We start from the raw sequence: 26322 nt of genomic DNA on the forward strand, positions 1-26322 counted from the left end.
AAAAGCAGTCGGACACTGGGGAAACATAGGAACGAGGACACAGCAGCTCGCTGATGGGATTGCTTCAACTCACAGAGTGTGAGTTATAGCTTTGACCCACAACTCAAAGAGAGTCAACCGCACAAAGCTGACAAATTGAGGAGCAGAGGAAGAGGTCAGACTCAAGAAGACCCAATATGTTTGAAGTTACCCAAAAATAAAATACCAACTACAAAATCAGAAAACACAAAATCTGTGACGCAATTAAGCAAATTCACATGTGGGAATGCTGCTGCGATGCCACAAGTAAAACCACTTGATGAGTGCCAAAATTGAGTGTACTGGGTCAAAGAGAGAGAACAGGAAAGTAATGAAAAAGCGACAGTGATTTGCATTTAAAAAGACCTTTCTTTCGAAAAAGGGAAGCATTTATTTGGAACATTTCATAGGGGATGTATCTTAACAGAGCTGCTGTAGTAATACTATGGAGTCAAAAGGTGTTATAGGTTTGTTGAATCACCTTCTATCTTCGCCCCAGTTGGGACAGAAAGCTGCTTGAACATTTGTCTCTCTGGAGCTTTTTGCTGCAGGGAACCATTTAAGATGGCAAAGTCTTTTCACTTTGTCCCAGGTTTGTACCCTGTTGATATAATTTCTACACTCCTTATTCCCAGGAAATCTACACACCTTGCAGTACAAACATAACGTTTTCAGCCTGTGCTTTTTTAATTACCATTTTGACCTCCAAGAACCAAAAGTGCTAAATCTTGATTGAGAAAATGCCGAGGTGTGAGGATTAAAGCTGGAATTATGATACAAGGAGATGCTGACAAACTAATACCGATTAGAATCTAACACCTTTGTATTTTTCTATCTGGCAGCTAATGGACTACAAATTAAGTGGAATGCATACTAGTAATTTAACCTTCTCTATAAAATAAGTAAATTAAAATCTTCTGAACTTCATTATGTCTTTCTCAGCAAATTACAAGCAACACAATTTTAGCTTTTCCACTTGAGTCACAGTTGCATGATTGATTCCCAGAATGGTTTCAACTAAATAAGCTCTTGTTGCAACAAATTGCAGCAGACTTTAGTGAAGAGATAATGCAGAGATAATATGGTGAGGAGAATGGATATTGTATCAACATTTTCGAATCGTTTTCTGTAAATAATTAGTTTGGAATAATCTTTCATCTATATAATGAATTTGCCTGTTTACAGTTGCAATTGATACTGCTTGCAATACTCCTCATTCGATTAGGACACTAAATCTATAATGTGAAATATGGCATCACACACGACAATGTGGTCTATGCTCCAGTAGCAACAAGGTGAAAGGGTGATGGCAATGCCTGCAAGCAGTCTGCATCGACAATGGCTACAACGACCATGAAACGATCATAAGCAACTGAATTCAAGCCAAGAAAGAATGATTAACGATGCCCCCTTTCAGTATCACAATTACCCAAAGCTGAAGTCTGGCACCTGTCATCTGCAGTATAGATCAAAGTTAGGATTGCTGAGGGTAATCGCCTGGCTTGTTCTTGAATGTATCTGGGCTGACAGGATCGATGGAGGGAAAACACAGAGGTCTGTTATAGGGGACACTGTTTTATTGATTTACCACCACAAAGTGCTGCGACCGCCCTGAATAAAAATCTGTTTCTGAAGTCTAAAGAAGGTTAAGAAAAAAGCTAGGCAGGGGTGGGAGGTGGTAGGTGGGGGGGGGGAGGGTGGTAATCTGCTTATTGACATTAAATGAGAATTTCAACCTGGGCGTTTAAAAGGAGAGGTGACTAAGCGAGGTTGTGTAAAGGTTAGACACGTTCACAGTAAGTGGGAATGCCAGGTGAAGTTAATTAGAGTGCCTTGGCCTTTCGGTTGCATTTTCACATACAGCAGCCCACAAGCACCTAGGGCAGCTCTAACGAAAGGTGAGAGACTGTGATGTTTGTGCTTTAACTGTCCTGCTCTGCTAATGTGAAGGTGATGATTCTTACTAGCTGAGAGCAACAATCGCATCTGTGGCTAGCTGTGCTGCTCTGCTCCGTCTTTTCTCTAATATGCTTGATGCAAAAAGAAATGTTATTTGAAGAAAAATAGGCAGCATATGGCACAACGCGACTCTCAGTTGGGGTAATGGCAACCATCTATCCTAGCCATCTGAGAAGAGGAAAATCTGCAGATATGACAGGCTGTCTCCACTGAAAACAGAGGGTTATGACAGTCCATAGGTTCTTAAACAAAAACTCAGACAAAAAACAAAGGCCATCTTTCAAACACAGAGCTCTTCCCTACAAAATACAGCACTGAGTAGACAGCATCAGTGTCAAAAATTGGCATGGAAAACTAGAGTGATGTCCGGACTGGGTTTGGCATCCATTAATCCAAGAGCCATGCTCAAAAACAGAGCTCCAAATGAACTGTGAGTGGCAGAGCTGAAATGTTTCCCATGAATGGCTTTAACTGGAGCGAGGGCGACCAGGCAGTTTCTATTGCAGGAATCCCTGTGCCTCTATTTGCTGCATGATTAGCTTCTAAGTATATCTTGACATCAGTCAGCTCCACTCGGCTGTTTGCAACAATCACCACAGTGACGGCGGAAATGACAGCGGGTTCTGACAGACCCGACTCTAACCCCATGCTGCCTGTGGCCGGACGCCAATGCACAGATTGTCCTCGTGACACCAGCACAATGACATGCACACACAAACACTAAGTATGATCCCTTGAACGGGCCAAGGAGCCATTTTGAAAGCTATTCAACAACTACACACCCCACCCATAATGGAATAAATATTTGCTCGCAAAAAATATCCCTAGTCAGAAGATTTATTTGTAGCTCCACTGCCCGACGTTGTAAACCAGCAACGGTCGATATCCTATAAACAAAATAATACAGTACGATAAACAGGCCTATAAAGATCTTGAGCAGTTATCAAGTTTTACATCTTTCCTGCTAAATCAAGGCTCAGCAGCTCAGTGACAAGGGAGGGGGATCAGACGGCCATCGGTTTGTATTCAGACAGCAGTGCCATTTGTTAGCAGGGCAGAGGTAATGACTGTGTCCATACATGCAACCTCAGGCTGGGCTTTGGTAATCTCTTTTCACCAGAGCACGGCACTGCCAACACAGCCGAGGAGGCAGGGAGGAAGGGCGGGGGAAACCGACAGCTTTCCCTCCCTCACTCTGTCACTCTCTCCCCCTCTCTTCCTGCCCATCTGTGTCTCTCACTCTCACTCAAACTCTCCTTTTGTGATGGCTGTGTTTCCTCATTGTGCCCTCACACAACCTGGGACTTTCAGCCTCGCTCCATTGTTCTCCACCCCTCTGTGTGTTTCATCCCCATCGGAAAGAGACAAGTGAGCCTCATCTTCCTGTGTGTCTCTCCCTCCCCCCTGTCATCTGTCTGCGTGCAGACACGCCCACACAGATGATCAGCAGACACTTCCTGCCCAGAGAGGTCCTCCGGCTGCCAGTTTCCCCCCAAGCCGAGACAATCTGCCCTCAGTCATTTGCTCACATGCTACCCAACTTTCCCCTTCTCGCTGCCCTTGGTCTTTCTCTATTCTCCCCCATTTTCTCCCCTGTTTTTCACGTAAATGCTCGCTCCTAAAAAGTACACTCAGGTACGACTAATTTGCATCAGTAAATACATTTAGTTGGAAATGTATTGCCAGTGGGATTATGTTTTTTTTAAATCAACAATGTATCTGCAAACAGTTCATTACCAAGGTAAAATCAGTGGAGGTTTCAGTATCAGTGCATTTCACAGATTTCTCCTACAATGGAGGCTAAAGCATCATCATTAGGAGCACAACAACCTGTAAACCTTACATTGACACATTATCACCTTGGTTGATATCACCTTGCTAAAGCTGATATGGTGAATTTGTTTGTAAACAGTTGCTTGTTTAAACATCGAGCAAACACAGGGCAACGTTCACATTTATTTGGAGCCGTGTTTTCTGGCCACCTGGGGAATGTAAGCCCAATATTTGCTCTCTTTTAGCCCTGTTTTGTTCACCTCCAACCTCCTCCAACCTCTGAAAATAGCTGGCTCTTTAGCTGCTAAATGCTCCACTATGTTCACCAGCTATAGCTAACATATGGTGCTGAGCTTGTAACGTGCAGCAAGTTTTTGTCAGCAATAATGTTCGGGAAAGATAATGGTCACGGTTAAACACTGAGAAAGGCAGAAATGATTTTTTTCCTCCATATGGTATTTGGCAAAGAGAAGTAGATGTTCTGTAGTGATCTCCTCTCCATCACCAGCCTCTCACATCACACTCCTACTACATCTCTCCACCATTTTAATGCCAGTTATACCGCAAGGACCTTACCTGCATAGTGTTTAACCAGTCTGGCTGTTTCCTGTATTCTGCAACAGCTTTTTGCTGGAATCACAAACACCACCCTTTCAGAGTTTCCCACACCACTGAACTAGAACTGGTGTTACATGACAGAAAGTTAGGCTTTCATAATCCTTTATCTAACACGACCTTCCACCGTCTCCTTCTTTCCGCCCACTTCTCCTTTTCCCAGTCGATTCCCTTACCCTCTGTCTCTCCTGCTCGCTCCATGCCAGTCCCCTGGGCCGTTCCAGTGCTCTATGCTGGGCCTGAGCTCTTGCATGGCTGCCCTGCCAGAGTGTATTTTAAGACAACCAGCATGTTCCTCCATGAGTATAGAGGCTAGGTATGACTCACAAATCAGATATTTGACCAGGAGAGCCACACAGTAGAGTAGAGCCGAAGCGTGGGAGGAAAGTGTGGATAGCTCACAAAGGGAACCTGACCGACCTCCATCTTTCCATCTGGTAAACAGACTGCTATTTCAACTCTATTGGTATTTCAAAGAAATAATTGTTTCTAAACACCAAATAGTTCTCCAAGCCTCATCGAAGAAGAGTCTGCACCATGGAGAGGTTTGACATCTTCTGTATATCGTGCAACATAAAGGTGCTGTGTTGCTGTTACGAATACATGTCGTAAATGGAGCCTTCTGACTTAAGGATCTTGCCTTTCAAGCTGGCATAACATGACATGAGCTTTTTATCTTGTCACTCATGAGAGTTATTTTGTACAGATACTACAGTATCTCTTCAAGTCATTTTGTAAAGCTTCTTTTGACTTAGGCTTCACACAAATCGAGGCCCTGCAGAGAACAATGCAGTTCAGCAGAACAGCCTTGATCATCATGGCTGTGCGGTGTGCTCTCTCCAGGTGCGACAGAAACTCACAGAGTCACGGTAAGAATAAAACACAGCCTGAAGGTTTATGACTAAGTGTTATCAAATGTATTCCTTTATATCCACACAGTCTCACATTACAGATGGCTGTATTGATTTTTCCTGACAGCAAAGTGCACTGGACGCAGCTTGTTTTCTCCTGTGTTCTTTACAGCCTGCATGATAACTTAATTTTTTTCTCAGAGAAATATGAAATACCAATAAAGCAATATTTAAAAAAAATGCATGCCACTGTGCCTTAGGTAAGAGAAAAACAAGAGGATTTCATGAGAGACATACAAATACAAATGTCTGTGTTTTGGGAATTGCTGGGGTGTGCAACATCTTTACATCAGTGCTCTGCCTCATTGCTCTGTCCAGTCCTAATGTGAGTCTGGCATATTATTCACCAAAGAGCAAACATCGGAGCCACTTTTTCCCCATCTACACCTGGAGCATGCAATGTCTGACACATTCATTGTCAGTCGTGCACCTGCAACACTCCGACCTGCATCCCAATGATTCCCTCTGTACTATCCGCCGTCTCTCCCTGTATAGCTCTCTCTTCAGACTCAACAGAGCATCATCACCAGGCCCATTTCTTCCCTAATAGCGCAGACAATGCGGGTGAGCCTCCTCGATCTTATCTTTCCTCTCTGTCTGCTCCTCACAAAGAATTCTTTAGCGGGGCCATGTAATTACATACTGATCACAGCATTGGAAAATATCACAGATATCCTATTCCTTCTGTTAGTGTGTCTGAGCCTCTACTTGATGCCGTGCACTTGAGACATATGTACTGGTTTAAAACAGAACATTTTAATAGGCAGTTATCTGCTCGCTTGGCATTGCTGTCGGTGCTGCCTCAAACCTCTCTCCGTGTTGAGATCATAGTATTTTATCAGCATCACCTGCATTCACACCACACACCAAATCCACTGTCAACATGTATGGATCGATGTATCAGACAGGCTGCAAATGTGAACAAGAATGTGCAGATGAATACAATTCCCTACAATAGTCTCACACACATATTTAAATAGCTACAACTGCCTGCTGTTTTATTTCAACAGATTATACTATGCAATTGTGGCAATTCTTTTCGCTGGAGATGTTTGGAGATGAACATATGCAGCCATAGTGTAATTTAGCTAATATTCTTATGTTACAGGGAACAGGCAGAATTAGCTGTTTTTACTGCCATACAGTAAGATATCCACACTCATCAATCAGGGCTTTGCAAAACTTGCATAACAACAAAGAACATTAAAATCTATGAAAGGCAATAAAAGAAGAAAACGTGTTCGCAAGAAAAGTAGTTAAAATGAGATGGAAACACAAATGAAGGAATAAATGAGCTAACAAATAAAGAAACAGATAAAACATTCATATAGCGGCAAACTAGGAGGAGGCAAAATCCAAAACATCCAAGTATAAAGCTGGTAATAAAAGTGATTTAACAGACAACTTTGACTGTGGTGGAAAAAAGGTTGGGCACAGTCAACTATAGGACTTAAATTCCCTGAGTTTAGCTGCACAGGCAGACATTCCTCAAAGGCTTTTTACAAATTTTGCCTCCTTTGCTGGGATTCGGCAAACTCTAACTGGCCCTCGCATTTACTATCTATAACCTGAAGCATTTGATTGGTAGAACTTGTTTGTGTACATAGCCACAGCCCGGGAGGCTCAATTCAGTGCAATAAAGTCTCTGCAGTCTCTGGGTCCTAATGGCAAAAGCACAGTCACCTTTCCTCTTCTGTCAAGACAGGGGACAGTCACACTAAGCCTGGGGATCTCAGGCTGACTCATGAGGAAATAAAAGCTCTGCTAGGAGTCAGATCACAACTGTGTTTTCAATGTCAGAATGTCAACATAAGATTAAACCTAGTAGCCGATGAGTTTGATTTAAAAATGAAGAATGTGTGGTCTCTTAATGGTTAAAATTCTGATTGCTGCATTTTAATGACTTGGATGCTTGAGGCAAGAACATAGAAAGTGAAGGGTTCTCTAAATGTAGAAGCAAAACCTCCAATAAGATATGGCCCCGGTTAGTTTAGCAAATTATAGTTTTTCTTTTAGACACTTTTTAGCTGTGCTGGCGACATGGATTCTGGGGGTGGCAATTTGGTCAATGGTCTATCAGTCCACCACTTTGGTCCAGACTAAAATAACTCAATAATTGGATAGCTTGCCATGAAATTCTGTACGGAGATTCAAGATGCCCAGATAATAAATCCTACTGAATTGGTGTCCACCTCCACTCAGAAATGTGTTTTTCTTCTTGTTCCTACAGTTGGATGTTTGAGGTTCGCTGTATTAAATGATGTATGTGCAGAGTTTGACACTAGAACATTCATCTGCTGAAAGTGGAAAGTTTCTCTGTGCTCACTGAAAATCAGATTTTAAAGTTCCAGCGTGTAACATTTAGGAGGATCTCCTTGCAGAAACGGAATATAATATTGATAAGTATGTTTTTATTAATGTATAATCACATTAATAAAGGAACTGTGTCTTCTTTACCTTCAAATGAGCCCTTTTCTATCTATCTCTACAGGATCTGCAGAGATCTGCTGCATACTAGTAACAATAAAGCTAATGTTATGTGTCCACCAGAAAACAAATCACCAAGAGATGAGGCAGAGAGTAGCCAGAGGACATCAGAAGAAAAACCATTTAATATTTTCTCGATAAAATACTATCCACTTTCACAAAGAACAGTGAATAAAGTTTAAAGCTATGTTTTTGTACAATCTGTGAGGTCCAGCCACCAGAACTGTCATTTTTCATCTATCGTTTTTCCAACCTAATTCTTGAGGTATTTGTGGTCTGATGAACAGTAAATTCATTACATTCAGTGCCCCCCATGTCGCTATTTTCCAGGTTTCAGCTAAATTAGGTTAAAAAACGAGACAGAACACCAATGTCACGCTATTGCCAACTGGTGGTATGTAGGCTGTAGTTACTGAGGCATACAGACAAATCTCTCTACAAACACACAAATCGCCACACGCATTTGCAGATCTGCCACAGCAGAAGTGCAGCAAAACGCACGTGTGTGAGATGTAACTGATGAGTTGTCTCAGCTATTATCAGATCTATATACACATTTACAGATTAGTCTACATATTTACATACTCAATTTTGTGAATCTGTTTATTACACACAAACGGATTGAGATACAGTTACACAACTCTCAACTCTCATTTGTAAATAGTTTTGCGACAATAATTGCTCCATACAGAATCTAACAAACCAAAAACTGTCTCCAGTTAAGGCTGTTCCTGTTTTTTGTGTGTTTTGCAGCCACCATAGTTTCTCCCTCGTGCTTGGAAGGAGAGGGTGAAGCGAGTGAGGTGCAATCTGCAACTGCTAGATGCTGCTAAATCCTACACACTGAACCTTTAAGGGACGGGGCCTATAAGCATGATTTTTGACATTTCAAATAGTTTGAAAGTCAATCCTGGTCCAGTATGCAAGCCACCAGTGCACAAACACTGTGAATGGACTTAAAAGTGACGTAGGAGACATCTTGTGTCCAGCAGAAAAAAATTGAGAAACATTTGCATGTTCATAGATTCTTAAATTTTTCATGAGCTAGAGGGGGTAGAAGCCTTTTTAAGAATTTAAATGTAGAAATTATACTTTTTTGCAGAAATAATCAGACATACATTATACCTGGTATTCATCACCATGTTACCATCATAATTGTGAGCATGTTAGCATGTACAGCCTCACAGGGCTGCTAGAGTGACTGTAGATGCTTAATCTTGGTAAATACTTATCTGGTTTATTTTAAGCTTAATTTTTCTAACGAGATTTAGGCTGCTCATTACTTTCTGTTATTCTTTGGACTTTAAAGGAGCCTACCAGTGGTTTTGCGTATTTGATCCCATTTATTCTGATTTACTCTAATAATCTAGCAAACCATGCTGCTGCGTTTTAGAAATTATAAAGCATCCTTTAACATTACAGACATTGGATTTTATTAATTATTATTATTATTTAATTTTATTAAATCTTTTTTCAAACTGAGTAATTAATCACAGTGAACATCCGGTCTGCACTAATTCTTGTCAAAGTCACTTTATATTTATGTGGTAACGCAGTGCAGACTCTCCTCTGCACTTCAACTGCATTGCCACACATCATAATGTAACACTGCAAAAAGACACGCGTACAGTCCTTTGACCTTTCAAAGATCTTGTTACACTACTACTAGTCAACATCACACTGTTATGTGCTCTTGAGCAGCGAGAAAGAAAGGAAGCTGTTGTATAACTGAAAAAGTAAAGTTTTTTAAAGTCTCTGTACTTTATGTCTGCTATCTTTACACCCTGCGGCTCACTCTGATGAAAATGATCCTGTGTCCGGTCATGACCTGGCCACCCATGGACTTGTTCTGCTTGGTGCTGCTGGTGCAGTGCATCACCGAGGGCATCTGACCTGGTAGTCCTCTCAGCAACACACTGACTCCACCGCACAGTCAGAACAATGGACAATTGTCCACTCAGTGAGCTCTAGAAGCTTTTTGCAGTACCGTAGTGAATAACCTGCCAACTCTGAAAGAACTGGACACAGTCTTTCAGATAGAGCTATTCTGTGTAAACAGACTCTCATTCTCACTGAGATCATGATTCATCAGAGCAAGTGTCTCGACTAATGGACCGAGAAGATTTATGTGGAATGTGTTTTTGTGACACGCACATTTCACAAAACTTCCCTCTCGCAGTGAGACAAAGTGTCAGAAGGCTGCACACTGACATGTATTTCAGACCCAGAATCAGAGATGTGCAACAGACGCCCGATCAGACAATTACCCTCAGACAAGTTAACCAGCCGAAACAGGAATGGGCCCAGTTGAATACAATGGAACTGTCACACACTGCTACTGAAAGGTTATCTTTATTTTCAACAGGAGCACTAACATGCATCTTTCTCAAAATGGCTCATGTGGAACTCAAGTCTGCCAATAACATCTGTCAAATGAGATCAAATGAAACAAATGCAATAGCCTGCCTTAAATATTTAGAAGATTTGAAACACAGATTTTGAAACGTGTTGGTTCATTGATCATCCATGATAAAAAATGTAAGATGTGCTGATCTATTTTACTAAGTATTTCATATGTGAGTTATAGTTTTTTCTATGCACATTGTGTGTGTTCAAGTACTTCTAGACTTCAACATCAGAAATGTGACTGAAGTACCGATATAAAAAATAGATGACAGAGTACAGAGAAGAAAAAAAAATCCTCTATAGTGGTATTGTAGACCTATGAATACAGCAGCAAAAAGGTAAGTAAGACAGTGTGAACTTTATATGTCCTAAACAGATAAAACATTATCATCATAGTGTGAACTAGAACAGAAAAAATCTTGTGGTAACCTTGGTTGTTCCAAGCCACTTGCCACTGCTATGACCAACAGAGTGAGTGCATTCAAGTACCTTGTGTTTATTTATTTCTTTATTTTATATTCATTAGAGCACATTCAAAAGCATAACCTCTAAGCGGATGGTATCTCAAAATGAAAAAATGAGTTGTGTTTCCAACTGTGCACAGAGCACAGAGTGTAGGATTATTGCCACCCTTAAAAACAGTGACACAGACACAGACACAGACACACACACACACACACACACACACACACACACACACACACACACACACACACACACACTCACACACATTTTATTACCTAGGATGACACTGCATGGATGTACATTCATACCCTGGAGGCTTTAGGCTAACCTCAACTCTTGTAACCCAACCATAACCTAATCCTACGAGTAGCCTTAACCAAAAACCGAATGTAGTGGTTAACCTCAAAGGGACCAAAGAAACAAGTCCCTGTAATGATCAATGCAAATGTATGCACACATACACACACACTAGGGCTGCAAGATATGGTAAAAAAAGGCATATTGCGATTATTTTGACAGATACTGGGATTGCAATATGGTTCACGATTATAGTGTGAATGATTATTTTTGCATCACAAATGTAATATTCACTGCAAAAAATATTAAAATCATGATGATGGGACATTTTTGGGGTCTGTACCAAAAAAAACATATTTCATTTCATCTGGAGAACAAGATTTGTAGGCCAGGGAATCTCTGCAGCACTACAGTACTTCATTATAATGCTGTTTTGTCCCACATTTTACCTTTAACAAAAAAAAATTGCTGCTTCTGCAATAACACACACCTTTTTTTTGTCACTTGCCTTGACTTAAGCATCATTAATAGTTGTACATCAAGGGATTTTCAGCAGCCACAGAAGCTTCAAGAATGTGGGTTATGGAGATAGGTCTGTTTGGGCTGCTTGTATTTTGTCCTACATGTTTTTGATAGAGATTGTTGTGGTGGAGATTGTTGATAGCGAAAACAGTGTTAAGGAAGCTAAAGAAAAACTCAACAGTCCTCTCCAGCAACAACCATCTAGCAAAGACGTCGCCACTGAAAAACCTTCTGCTCACTGCAACCCCCACTCTCTATCACAGCGAATGAATGAATATAAACTCAGCGACTGCACAGGGAGTAGTCTCCTGTTCAGTAATGAGACAAGGCAAAATAGGCATTTAACCCTGATGTAACTCCAGTTCTACTGTATAAGTATTTGCATAGCCCATCATTGCTCTATATCACAAACAGAATGAAAAAATGCAAACAACAGTTACTGTGGGGAATACAAATAAAGCAAGATGGAATGTGGCTTCAACACAATACATTCGTTGTAGCGGTGCTATCAGTGAAAATCTGAAATATAAATAAAACCTAGACTGTAGGTATTTAAAGCAGGCCGTTGTCTTAACCGTAATCATAACTACTACATGCCTGTCTCCTTAACCAGAATCCAAATCATAGCCCTCAAATTTACTGGCTAACCTTTTGAGGTCTAACTCAAAACGTGAATATTTGAACAGTTGTTTGTCCCAAAAACATAATTAATTCAAATACACACAAACAGGCTTCAACAGGAAAATCTTCAGCCTTCAACCATCAGCATGAAAACTGAGAATTCGATCAGGGTAGTACAATAGTAATGGTTAAACAAAATTTATTCAGCACACTTAAATATTATATATAGTACATCTCAGAGTTGTATTCACTGGCAGAAATAGGGAGAATAATGTCTGACTGGCTGATGCAACATACAGATGGTTTTGTTTCCCACATGCCTACGTAAAATGGAAAATATCACATTTGAATGGCCTTCGACCCCGAGGTAAAGAACTCGTGACAGCTCTATGCATAATCCATTGATAAATGACATGTTATTGATCCTCCTAGCCTCAACGATGGCCACATGTGAGTGCTCAAACACTGATAAGGCGGTTAAAACCCACTATATTCTGTCACCGATAGCCCCTGTCCGGCAGTCAATTGTAGTTTAAGCAACCCTATTTGAAAGGAAAGAGCTTCCCTAATTTGCAAAATGTCAATGGTGATTGAGGTCTTCCCCCAAATCAATGTAACTGTCAGATGCAGGCATTTCAGAGAGCACTTGAAATCCTTTGGGATTTGCATCTGAAAACAGTTATCCTGTCAACTGATTTTTTATACATGCTCTGCCTGCTGCAGCACAATATACATTTCAAGCTCAAAAAGAGCAGAGACACACAAACTTGTTCAAACACCACTCACACACTACTGCATAGCCAGCCGGGAAAAAAAGGCTCGCCAAACATCATCTCAAGGGAAATACAGACAAAATGAAATTGAAGCTAATGAAACTCCAAAGTTCCACTCTTTCATTTTCACATGTAAAATCAACAGGTATTTTAGCATAATTACCCGAGGCCCATGCTGCACTCTAATAATTTAGTCTCCCTGTAAAGGTCCACACTGTGTTGGCTGATATAATGCTTATATATCTGTTGTTAGCAACTGATGCACCCTCGGGCCCCGCTGTAATAACACAACTGAAGGACAAGGAATGAATCCCGATGACAGTTTATTATGTATACTGTGAGAGAGAGCCCACTGGGCCCTGACATCTGTGAGATACTAACATATATATATATACACACACACACACACACACACACACACACACACACACACACACACAAATGTAATGAAACACACAGAAGCAGATGTTGAATTTAACATATTTTGCATGGATCAGTTCTGTTACCTCTAGTACTATTGACAGGACCAATTCTTCTTCATAATGAGTAATATGTGTATGAATATGTATATTCAATTTTCTTGCACTTGTTCTTATGTAATGCAAGATTTCTTTTACTTGTAATAGATTATTTTTGCATTATGGTATTGTTGCTTTTACTTGGGCAACAGGATGTGAGCACTACTACCTCCACCCCAAAACAACCAAGGTAAATGGGATTATGATTGTTGTGCTGACTGCATTAAATAATTACTGAAAAATCAACCACAAATATCTATTTCCAGAAACAATTTCGAAACCGGAGCAAATAAAAGTCAAACGACTGTATCTGCATGGCTCGATACCACTAGAGATAACTGAGAAAATATAAACACTGTAGAAGAAGGACCATTGTGGTTTCTCTTCCCTCTCTTGCAGCTCAAGCTGGCGTGCGGTGACTCCCTGTCTACTCCTTGCCGCTCTTCAGTGGATGCCTATCTACATTAGAGCCCTCACATGGGCATGCAGTCTAAACAGAGCCTCGTGCCACCAGCCTCCAGGGACAGCAAGAAAGCCATGTGAGCAGTGCTCCTCCTGTCTCTTTTAAGTTGGCAACACACTGCACAGTTTGAGCAAAGTTGGTTGTGTTTTAAGTGTATTGTCGCATTAGTGTTACCCTTAACTGTGTGAGCTGTGAGATCAAGACACTGAAAATGTGTGTATCCATGTGCAGAGCTTTACTATAAAGCTGTTGCTTATTATTTGTTATTGTTTACTATTATTTTTTGCTAGTCTATCGCTTTGGGCCAGAGCAAAATATTTCGGCAGCAGTTAGATTTCCAAGAAATTTTGTACAGACATTTATGGTCCCCAGTGGATGAATCCTCATGACATTTGTGATCTCCTAGTGCCGCCATGAGGTTGACATTTGTGGGTTTGAGTCAAATTTCTCCACAGCTATTGGATGTATTACCATGAAACCATGAAGTTACAGGTACAAATTTAGAGATACAAACGTGAACATTCAAATCGGTGAGATGAAAAATGAATTGCGTTATCAATTGTGGTATCAAGACTTCACTTTCACTTTTACAAAGGAAAAGGAAACATGCATTATTTTGTTAGTTATTAGTTTAGTATTAGTTTATATCGTACCCCTAAAATAAAGAGAAAATGTGTTTTTTACATTTTTGTCTTAGGAATAAAGGAATAGTTTTAAGTTAATTTGTCTTCGAATTTACATTTTGTTAAAAAAAAGGGAGAAAATAGTATCATGAAACCAGTATTGTGAATTGTATTGAATTGTGAGTTGAGTATATTATCATTACATCCCTAATGAAAGTTGTTACACATTTTGTGATTTGTGTCCCCCACATGAGGATATGTAATCATTTTGGTGATCCCTATAGGGGCATCATAAGATCAAAAAATGTTTTTTTTCCAATACTTGCAAAACTAATGACACTGCCATCAGCCGCAGCTGTACTTTGTCTTTACTCCTAATTAGCAAATATTAGCATGCTCTAAACGAAGGTGAGCATTAACATTATACCTTCTGAACATCAACATGCTAAAAATGCCACTGTGAGTGTGTAAGCATGCTGTTGTTAGCATTTAGCCAAAGCACTGCTGTGCTTCACAGTGTAGCTTCACAGAGCCGCTAGCGTGGCTGTAGACTCCTTGTGTCCATCTGTTTGCTCCCTTTTTCCTTAAAATGCAACACCTTTGATGTGTTGAGAGGGAATTCTCCCTGGCAAGTAGATTCCACAGGATTAGTCTTAAGTGCAATAAAATTTCTAGGGTGCCATGTGATTTCAGTGGCGGGTGGGGAAAGTGTTGAGAAAGCGATAAAAAAAGAGAACAAAGCAGAGAGCCCAGGTCTAAGAGGAACCACAACACAGGCCTCCTTTTGAAGCAGTAAGCTAAAAACAGCCTTTTAACAAATTCACTTAAGTAATTTACCAGGATTTGAGGAACCGTAAGAAGAGAGGAGTTTGCCTGGTAAAAACAGATCATATTTAAAAGGCAAATTTACGATTCATCTATACAGATATTTTGTGCTCGTATGAGGTTCTCTACAGCAAAAACAGACTTAGATGTTATTTAGTCATAAAGCGCGGAAGTCTGCTATGGCTGAGTGACTTTGTAATTCAGGCTCTGTCCAAAACGTTGCATGGATCACAGATCACTGCGTTGAAACAAACTACAATGAGCCCTGTGATAATGCCTTTCAGCCCACATTGGAGCGCTTTCTGCTGAAGCAATGGGGACATTTTTCCTTTTGGAAACGATGAGTGAGAGGCCGACCAGCAGCCAGCAGAGACCTCCTCATGCTTCTCCACTCATCTCCGTAAGAGGATCGGACGTAATGGGGTTTCCTGTTCTCTGGCTCCTTCTGCTCGCCATATAAACTGCAGAAAACTTCCCACAAAGTCTAAGAGTGCTATTCTCGTCACATTTTACAGTCATAGCGACAATACGTTTTGAAGGAACACTGGTGTGACCTCAATGTGAGCAGAGCTAAGCTTTTAAGCAGGTGCCCTCTTCCTCCTCCGACGCACTGGGAGAAAATGGGGGTGATAGCTTGACTGGGAGTGTCAAGCTGCTGCAATCGTCAGCTTGACATGCTTGACGATTGCAGCAGCTTGACACCTCATTTAAGATACCAAATCAATATTTATCAGCTATAAGTGAAATTATGACACGGAAAACTAAATGTCCAAATACAAATGAAGGATGGAATAAGAATGTAATAGCTGTGTTCTCGTTGAGAAACATTTTGTCACATAGCACGCTATTATGTAGCTGAATAATAAAGTGCACCATCCCCCCAGGCCTGTGGGAAATAGCCAAGGCATTAATATCAGGCGTGCATGGTTTCTCATATTCTCCCCGTGGCAGGCTGCTGACCTAATGACCTCATGTCAGCAGCAATGACAACGTGTCTAACACAGGGATATTTTATTCATTTTATTAATATTGCATTAGTTGCTCACACTGCATTGTGTTTGTGTGTGTGAATATATACCTGCTCCACTGAACATGAGCTCACCAGCACTCGCTTCACAACACTGCTTCTTACAAAAAAGACCAAAAGGATGGATTCTTTAAAAATCTGGCTCTAAGGCAACATTTCTCTGTGAGCTTATCAATTTAATTATTGCCTTTGCAAGTCTGATTTTTTCCGGAGTACAGTTCATGCTCTGAAAACATTTCCAAACATCCCAATTTAAATGCAAAAATAGTGACTTTTTAAAACATTTATTTCAACATCAAATCTCCGCAGGTTAGTCTCAGTCCACCGCTGCCATTCTGGCCAAATGCATTAATCTGCATCCCAGGTCTACACTGCCCGTGTTCCCATAATTTCAGTAAGTCATGTGAAACACATTTGATTCTTGTCACGAATTGATCTCGCCTTGTTCAGTCTGACTGAACTCTGACCTGCGAAATAGCGAGACTGACCGGTGTCCACCAAATTGGAAAAAACATGTGGGATTGACCTCTCCTTAAGTAAGTATTGATTGTTTGCATCCTTGTTTGAATAACTGCATGTTCAAGGAACACAATCAGCTGAAGGTTCACGCTGTGTGGCTGGCCATTAGTGCAAGGACAGGGATAAGGGAAAGAAAGATGGCAGTATGAAGTAGTTGATTAAAAAAAAGTATATGTATTACTCCCTACATGTACTGTAATTGTAATCATAAAACAACTCCATAACTGCACTTGACACCACTTAACAGCAGCATGATGTTACGTAACCTCTCGTTAGTTGAGCAAGTGGAGGAGAAAAAATATCAGCAGTTTAATCAGCTTTTACAAAAACATTTGCATTAGCAAGATACAATTTGTGAGGAAGAGAGGAACATCTGGTGAAAATAAACCATGTTGTCAAAGTCATACTGCACTGTAACGGTATTATGAAGTACTCTGTACTTGGTATCGGCAAGTACCTCTGTTTGGTAGGTAACAAGTGGTTTCCGTGCATCACTATATATTTCTCATCTTGTGGAATGCTATTCTTAGCCAGTTAGCCATGCTAACACCTGCAGATTATGCTTGTAACCCTGCCCACATTAGTTCCTGTTCCACCTGCTTTTTGCCACAGCGTGTGAGTAAACTTCACCTTGCCAGGTCTGGTCTTACAGCGCCATAAGTCAGCATTAGATTAAATGGCTGAAATGAGAACCAGCAGGGCTCTCACTCTCAAGGACCTGAAGTGTATATGTAGAATAATATATTCAGTAGGTCTACACAGGAATAATACAAGCACATATTAATTCTTAAAGCTCCTTAATCCTCTCTACTTACATTTATTTTATGTATGTTTTAATTTTTTTATGAAAAGCTTTACTTCATACTATAAGTATATTCATACTTCCATTTCATTTGCAATACAACAGTTTTCTCAGTTTGGGTCGATATTTCTAACTTTTTATGTTTGTGTATGTGTGAAAATGTTATGAGAAAGATCAATTTTTACTATCAATTGTTCTTCAAAACAAGCACAAATATGTGTAACTGATGACTCATCAACTTTAAAGTCCGTCAGGCAATTTTTGTTATTTGTGGAAAGAGAGTTACTAGGCCATAAAAAAAGAAAAGAAAATTGAAGATAAATGTGTGAGAGTGGACCTTCTTTTGAGTATTGTTGTGTGTTTGGAAAACATTTATGTTTTCTGCATGAAAACAGTCAAACAAAAACTACCTACACAGTGTTTTGTTCCGAAGGACATGGCAAAGTTTCAATCACATTGTCTCCCTCGAGGACTCAGCTGCTGTATTTCTAATGTAATGTTGATGTGATATTCACGTAGCAAGTAATCATTCCTGCTGAGTGAATAATTGGGCATATTGTCCTCACATGTAGTTTATCAATGGCCAAATTCACAGTTGATGTGTGATCACAACTCATCTATAAATACAGGTGTGCTCACAGCTTCACTTTAATCTGAGGAAGACCAGTGTAGGTGAAAATGATGCCACGTCCATATATAATACAAGGAAAATCTGGAACGAGGGAGCACTGAGCGGGTATTTATTTTGTCGTTTGTTAGATTATTGGTACCCAGTTACTGCAAAAAAATGATTAAATTAGACATACTGTCTTCCATTTGAGTACAGGGGCAAAATCAATCCCCTTGGAAAGCCAGACAATTATAAAAATTTGACTCATATTCTTATATTCAGTAATGTTCTTGTTCTATCTGAAGAAGGGTGGAGATCTGATCATTCAGGTTTATTAACATTCAGTCAAGTTTTTGTTTTCCATTTTCACAAAATCAAGAATTTTAAACTATCCAACTTGTCTTCCTCTGTTCTCGTATGCTGTATTTGATATGATCAAAACCCTTTTTTCGTTCATCTTTTAGCCAAGTTCACTACATACAGTCATTTTTTGCTCTGCTAGAAACAGTAATTTACTATCTGCACATGTGCAGTAACAAAGTCTTAATTAACCATATATCCAAAAATAAATATTCCCATTAATAGAAGACACGATAATTCTCAGTTTAGTTCTTTTTTATAACTAAGATGCTGAACCTTAGTTTAGAGAGATGTTAGTTGAGAAAGTGGAATTACTTTCTTTGTTATCCACGTTTCAGATACTCGTTATAAAGTTATAATGCACCCAGTGTTGCACTCTGAATAAAAGCCAATTAGCGAATGATGGAGAGAAGACGTCTTCCTTCCTTCAAGAATGGTAATAGACCTCTTTGTGTGCATATATGTGTCTGCATCTATTCATATGCTGCACTACTTGACATACCAACTGTGTCTCCTATGGGCTGAATGCAGTTTTAGACTGCGATGTGACTAATTGACCTGCGCCACTGCATGCATCAATGTACAAATGACAACAGTGTTTAGAAAAACAGACATAATTAACCTTTGCCATTTTGTGTCACTTTGAGAGCTTGTTACGTAGGACACACACAGCCCTCATATTCCTCCGGTGTCCGTCTTCACCACTGTCAGCTGAATAGATCACACTGCAAGGCTTCAATCTCCCTCAAATCAATCACAGTGATGATTCTGTGAAAAAGGAGAGATAAAAAGCCGACCGGAGCCTGTCAGGGCTATGAGAGCAGAGGACGTCAATGCCTCACTTAGACAGCTAGTCTGAAGGGGCTGCTTCCCCAGACAGGAGGACAAGACGGAGTTCACCTGCATTCAATACAAAGTTTTACCCAGGTCTTTGGGAAAAGAGATGTGACAGAATGGCGAGCTGCACTCCCTGATGTAAATGTCATCTGGAGAAAAATCAATTTCATGATTCATTCAAGAGGCCAGGACTTACAAATGGACAAAGTTGCCCCGTCGTTTCAACTACAGTATCGTCCTCCCTAAGAGTGACTGGGTGCTCATGAGCAGAGAGTGAGCATTGGATGATGTTTCAAAAGGTGCACAACATAATAGCTCCTGGTAACAATTCAAAAGTTTGGCTAATTGATTTTCTTTTCCTCCTGTGGCAGTGTTGCTTCTCATTTCCAACACAGCATGAAGGCAGAGAAATAAAAACATCTTAGCAGCAAATCGGCCTCACCATGGCAACAGTATTGATCAACTCTCCTGGGTCCTCAGAAAAATCCATCCCTCATGTCAATTCCCCTGCATTAACAGTTCAGCAGCTACTCATGTCCTGAATAGACAGCTGTGATATTTAGCGTCAGGCAATAAAATCTACAATCACTATTTAGCTTTCCTGATGACTCATTTATCACAGGCGGTGAGACACAAAATGACCTGATGATATTCACTGAGAACAAAGTGGGAAGTAGGCTAGGAGGACAACTCAGGGAGAGGTCACTGTCCGCAGGCTGTGAAAAAGTGTAAAGAATGAACTTCAAAGTCCATTCGATTGCTTTGCTATTGAGCATAATCACTAACCAGTAATCAAATGCAATTTTAATCGACTAAGACAAGAAACTGAACGCATCTTTTTACGCTTTGATTTGAGAAAAAAAATGCTGCATTGCCTCTTTAATTATATCTGAACAGGTGTTCTCTGAGGCTTTTGACGCTGAATCATTTGATACTTGATGGATTGCAGTTGAAAATGATCTCAGAAACTAGGAATTGCTGCCACACACTAATCAAATGTTGGAAAACTAATGAGGGTAAATGGGATGGGAGCTTTCACTTCTGGCATGTATTGATTATACAGCATCATGAGGCCTGACTTTTAATTCATCATCATTTATTATAAGTACTATCATCACCGCTCACACCTTTAAAGAAAGAAGTGTTCTGAAGTGCAAACAGGGTCACAGGAGGACTGAATTTATCTTGTGTGTAGATTTGACTGTGCTGATTAAATCCACCTTTCTGGCAACACTTTAGGGAAATGGGAAGCGGAGTGACGGACGGAGCTGCATGACAACTGCTGTCTCAAGCTCGATTACAACATCACACATGGACGACACACCTACACTCCCACAGCTTTACACTTACAGACACACTAGGTACACCTGGTGTGAGGAAGAAAGAGGAGAGGGAATCAAGAAATCATCTCACTCCCCTTAAACCCTCTCAATTTCACAAATGCATACATGTTAATGTTACACAGCTTGCATGAAAGAGAAAAGGAAGCCTCACAACCCTTGCTTTCTGTAACAAATAACAAGTGTATTGAGGAGGCTTCAAAGTATGACTGCAGGGTTTTACCAACTTGGAATGATAAAAAATGAATTTGTTAACTTGGCCTACAAAGAGTGAAAAGCAACCAAAGCCAGGCTGAAGGTTGCGGTGGGGACCATCAGTCTAATTGTCCAGCCGAGAGAGCCATAAAAGCCCAGAGGATGACTGCTGTATAGAAAACAAGAGTGTTGCATGTGTAAGTGTGTATGTGAAAACAAAAGAAAAGGGGGGGGGCTAAAAGCATGTTAAGCACTTTGATGCAGTTAAATAGCTACTTACAGTTTGGCCCATGGTTTCTCTAATTGAACCGAAACAAAACACAAAATGACAAGACTGGGAGTTACAACGTGCAACCGCAGACTATTAGCATCAGCAACACTGCAGCTCTGATGATCCTGGCTTTAACACCGCCGTCCCCACCCGAAGAAAAACTGTATAGATGTCTGCACATTTGCAAAAAAGCATCCACATGGTATTCCGAGTAATTAGATATTTTGCTATGGAGATGTGTTTTAAATAATTAATCTGCTGTACTGATGCCCTGCTGTGTTTCTCATTCCACTGCAGCACCAGCAGTGGGTCAACACTCTCAGTTGACTATCAGCCAACAGGAATAGAGATGTGTTCCTCATAAACCCAAGCAAACTCATTTTGAAATTAGTGGTGCGAATTCATTTCATTTACTTGCAGCCATCGAGCTCAATTAGGGTGCATAGAGTTTGAAACAGGCTAATTTCAAAGAGAGGGACCCCTGCAGATAAAAACAAGTCAACTCAACCATAAATCAAGGCTTTCAGGTTCAAAACAATTCATAAAAAACCCCTGCAGTATTTCCCTTCAAGAGGCTCATATAATCATGTGCAATCACATGAAGCAGGCCTGTTATTCTCAGGAGGGGGTTGTTGAGTTTGGGTGTGATTGTGTCAGGCTGTCAGTGCCCACTCATCCAGACTCTGGAGTGAGACTGGAACAGACGGGAGCTGTTCTTTCAGAACCACCGGGGACAAGCAACAGCACACTCAGCTGTCTCATCCACCCAGTGTAGTGGAGGGGAAAAGCACCTAAACTCACTCCACCTTCCTCTTGTTACAATATTTTAAGATGGAGAGAGATCTAGATGAAAATTAGAAAAATTAAAAAGGGAGGAAAGGCACAAATGTAATATCACGTGAAAAATGGCAGGTTTTTGTTAATGAATACATGTTTTACTCTATGAAATTAGGTTTATTTGTTGTTTGCTACTTATGGCATCCCCTGTTCTCATCTGTTCCCCATCACTGGGTGGGTAGCAATGAGGCGCACCACTTTCACTCCTCCCTACAGAGCGGAATCTACTGCACTAAACACTGTTTTAAAGCCACAAAACTATTGCACACGCTCAAAGACTTGCCTGAAAGAGGCGTAGGATGTTGGCAACCATAATCGATACTGAACTCGCTGAGGCTCCGATGACTCCCACCACTTTTTCAGGCTTGACAAACACCGGTGGCTCCCCATTAGTGCACCTCACGTCGGAGGTGTCCTTCGTGATCAGGGCTTGGACGAAAGTTAAAGATTGCTCCAACGCGTAGGTATCCCTCGAACAAGTGTCCAGCACCCGGGCGCCTAAGGTGATGTTGGGTAAGAGTTGCTCGTCCTGGTTTATTTGGTCCAAAGCGTACATCATGGCCTCAAGCCGCTGGATGCCGTTCTCCTTTTTTAGGTCCCCGCACGGAGTGCCGTCGGCCCCTCTGGCGTGCACTGGGAAGAGTCCACCGAGGGTCAGGTGTCCCTCAGTCCGTATTGAATGTGGTGCATAAGTCTCCTGAGGCAGCGCGAAATCTACCACAGTCCTCATGAGCCAAAACACTCTCCATATAGAGCACAGCTTCGCGCACAGACCGGGACGAGCCATGATCAACTTTTAGGAAAGATGGAGTCTGAAATCCGCCGAAGATAGAACCAGAAAAGGCAGATAAGTTTGTTAAAATAAACCCATTCTTGTCACCAGGGAGGAGATTCAACAAGCTGGGCTGAAGAACCAAGACGCAGTAGATGGCTCAGGCAAACTGCGCCCATCGCTTTGCTGCCAGGAGTGAGCGGTGCAGCTTGTTGAATAGTGAAGCCCCAGACGGTAATTCTGTGCCCTCGTAACGGGGGAGGCTACATCCACTAAGTCAGAAAATATCAGTAAAAGAAGATGAACACCCGCCGCAGATGAACTGGCCTAATTTTGTCCATTTATGCTAAATCCAAAGCGCGAGTGGGAGCACAATGAAGCCGCTGCTGAGAACTGACATATCTTCACAACACTGGAGCGGTGATTCTACCAAATAACATATATGGATATATGTAATTCTTTTTTTATATATATAGGAATTACCTCTCACAATCAATACTTAAATGTTAGGACCTGCAGAAGTGGGTGACATTCTTCTTCTCCTCAAACCAACTCCATGGGAGCGCAGAGATGGCTCGGTCGGCTGTGGTGTCTGTGTCCCCGTGGTGCGTATCATCTCCACAGTCTCCCCCCTCAAAAAAAAAAAGAAAGAGAGAAAAAGCGACCAGTACGAGCTGAAATGCGCGTCCACTAGGGTAGAGGACTAAGAAGATTCCACCTAATTAAAGCCCGGCTCTTTCTCTGTCTCCGCAACCGGTCGCATTTATACAAAATGAATGAGTCACAGCGAGGGATTCACTGTGTGCGCCGAGTTTTCAGCCCCCTTTTTTCCTTGCGAGACGTCATTCAGCTGGTTGAGAAAAAAAAAACCCAGTAGCATCACTTCATGGCAAAGGTTTTCAGGAAGTTGGCGTTCAGTGTCTTCAGACATGAAAAGATCGAGAAGGTAAACAAGGCGAACAAATGCACTTGCAGACTTTAATAGCAAGACAATTGTTCCTCTGAGTGCTTCTCAGTGCGCCGCATCTCAGCATTCATAATCTCTTTCTCTCTCTTCTTCCCCTCCCTCCTTTATCCCCTTCAAACACACACACACACACACACACACAAAAGTGTCTCTTTTTCTTTTTGATGTTGACGGTGGCAGGCATGAAACACAGATCTGTAGCATTATGAAAACACAGCCGAGCTGCAGGTATGAAGGGCTTCATCCGCCGACAAAAAAAAATAAAAATAAAAAAGTGCTTTTCCAGAAATAGTTTTGGATTCATTACTGATGCACCTTTAAAACGGAGGAGGAGGAGGAGAGAGGAGAACAGACACGTTTGGAGGGGTCCAGGCTGGTCTCCCAGGCAACCCTTCTTCAGAAGACACTCCTGATTCATCCTGTGCACCCCCCCTCACCCCACACACGCACACACACGCACCATGCTGGCACGCACACTGGCACACAGGTTGGTGAGAATTAACCAAACCTTTAGGAGTAAGGATCCCTCACATCTTCCTAATAAAACACTATCATCACCAAACTATTTAATTGCACAGATAGTGCTTTTACAAACAAGCTGATTATAATAATTTGCTTTTGTGGGCATGCATTAGCCAGGGATTCACTTGGCAATTTGTGGCATTAATTGAAAAAAAAAAAAAAGGTAGTTTGTATGTAATTCCAAATATTCATTGTTATGTTATACCGAGGACTGCTGTATTCTTTCAGCTGGTTACAGTGTGAGAAAAGGTGCCAACTGAGCACTCCGTTAGATACATAATTCATGCATAAGCCTTCATTTTCAAGTAACCTTAGAAACTGACCACTTCTAAATCAGCCACCACACATGCAACAATGGCATCCATGGGGCTGCTGTTGTTGTTGGAAAATCACAGCAGCACTCTGGGAAATGGTCAAACAAGAAACAGTAAATGGATTATAGAATAAATCGGTTAAGTTGCTTGATCTTTGAGTAATAAACAGCCTCTGAGAGTTGCTTTATCGTAGAAATGATTATGAGCCATAGAATCCCATTTTATGAACATGTTAGTTCCATTCGTTTCTGTTCAATTAAATGATTAGAAAAGGCGATGTAGCTCTAATTGAAACATGTCCTATTGACATTACAGGCTTGGATGGACACATTTCTAATTAATTAAGTTGAATAGAGATTAATTCAAGCCTAATCCTGCCATGTAGTGTATTTATCTCCATTAGCCGCACTGATTGCATGAATATCTTTCAACAGGCAAATTGTTCATGTCCAAGTGTGTATGGTTTTGGGTGCACAAACTGTACACTGGGGCCAAAATTCATGAGATGCACCAAAAATACATTTAAGGAAACTGTGTGGGAACTGCTGGGAAGAGACTGCTGAAGAGAGAAATGAGGGATGTGAGAGGAGAGGGAGGCAGATGGCCTCCTCCACTGTGAGCACACTGAGACAGGCAGGCAGGCCTGGACAAATGCAGCAACAGCCCCTACAAATGACACCCTGAGAGACTGGTGTCGCCACGCAAGACACTAATTCCACTGCTCGGACTCTACAGTGAGAGCCTGACTCCCACTTACACTGTCAACGGAAAGGTTACTTTTGAAAAATGGGGCCCTCACCGTGATTTAATTCACTGACTAACCCCAGGAAGAGGGGCTTTTCCCCTAGGGAGGCTGTGTGATTTAGACTGAGATTACACTTCGGTTTGGATCTTCTCTCTTTCTCCTTCCTCACTTCCACACAGACTCTCAGTCACGTGCGCGTGCGCACACACACGCACACACACGCACACACACACAACACACACACACACACACACACACACACACACACACACACACACACACACACACACACACACACACTCGGATAAATTCCATTTCAATTTTATCATTGGATGAAGTAGAAAGCAACAAGCAAGTAGGAGAGAGAACATATCCTGGAAGAGGTGCACCTTCAGTATATAGCTGCCCAAACAAACAAATACAGCCATGGTTGCCATATGCCAGAGGTGCACTACATTTCAATGAATCCCACTAGATAAATCATGGCCTCCGATGAGAGACCAGAGCTTTTGTTTCAAGCATTCAATAACACGTCTGTTCGATGCAGTCTTCTTCAAGTCAATTACAGGGCTGGCACTATGTGCTCCTTTCAAGAACGACGAATCAAAGAACAATAAAAAGTCAACCTTCAGGACAAGAGGCAATGAGGTTTCCTTTTGGGCTGACACTACACAATGGGGTCTGTCTGTCAAATTAATTAACCTGGAAACCTGTTTAATTCCCAGACTCGAATGAAAGGGCCATCGTATCCACAGGAAAGAAATAACTCTGGAGCAGGAGGTAATTGCATGTCGAGGTGATTTGTTCGAAAGCATGCAGGCCACCAGTCTGTTTGGAGTCATGCATAGTCTGTGAGGGGTGAGGTGTTAATGTTAGATCAATGTAGGGGCAATGTTAGATTAGCAACATGAAGGTCACTCAGCTGCTG

General features: G+C 41.2%; 1 protein-coding gene across 3 annotated transcripts in view; it reads right to left on the reverse strand.

Annotated features, from left to right (window-relative positions):
- The window catches only part of LOC127377135 (metabotropic glutamate receptor 7-like), a 61576-nt gene extending 37680 nt beyond the window's left edge, over positions 1-23896 (reverse strand). For 2 of the 3 annotated variants that reach the window (XM_051424785.1, XM_051424786.1), the window contains exon 1: positions 22358-23896. In XM_051424785.1, the coding sequence (XP_051280745.1) occupies positions 22358-22861 (504 nt within the window). In that variant the 5' untranslated portion in view covers positions 22862-23896. The remainder of the gene's footprint in view (positions 1-22357) is intronic. The other variant, XM_051424787.1, reaches the window with a different exon arrangement.
- Between the last annotated feature and the right edge of the window lie 2426 nt (positions 23897-26322).

This window comes from Dicentrarchus labrax, unplaced genomic scaffold (genome assembly GCF_905237075.1).
Source record: "Dicentrarchus labrax unplaced genomic scaffold, dlabrax2021, whole genome shotgun sequence".
NCBI lineage: Eukaryota > Metazoa > Chordata > Actinopteri > Moronidae > Dicentrarchus > Dicentrarchus labrax.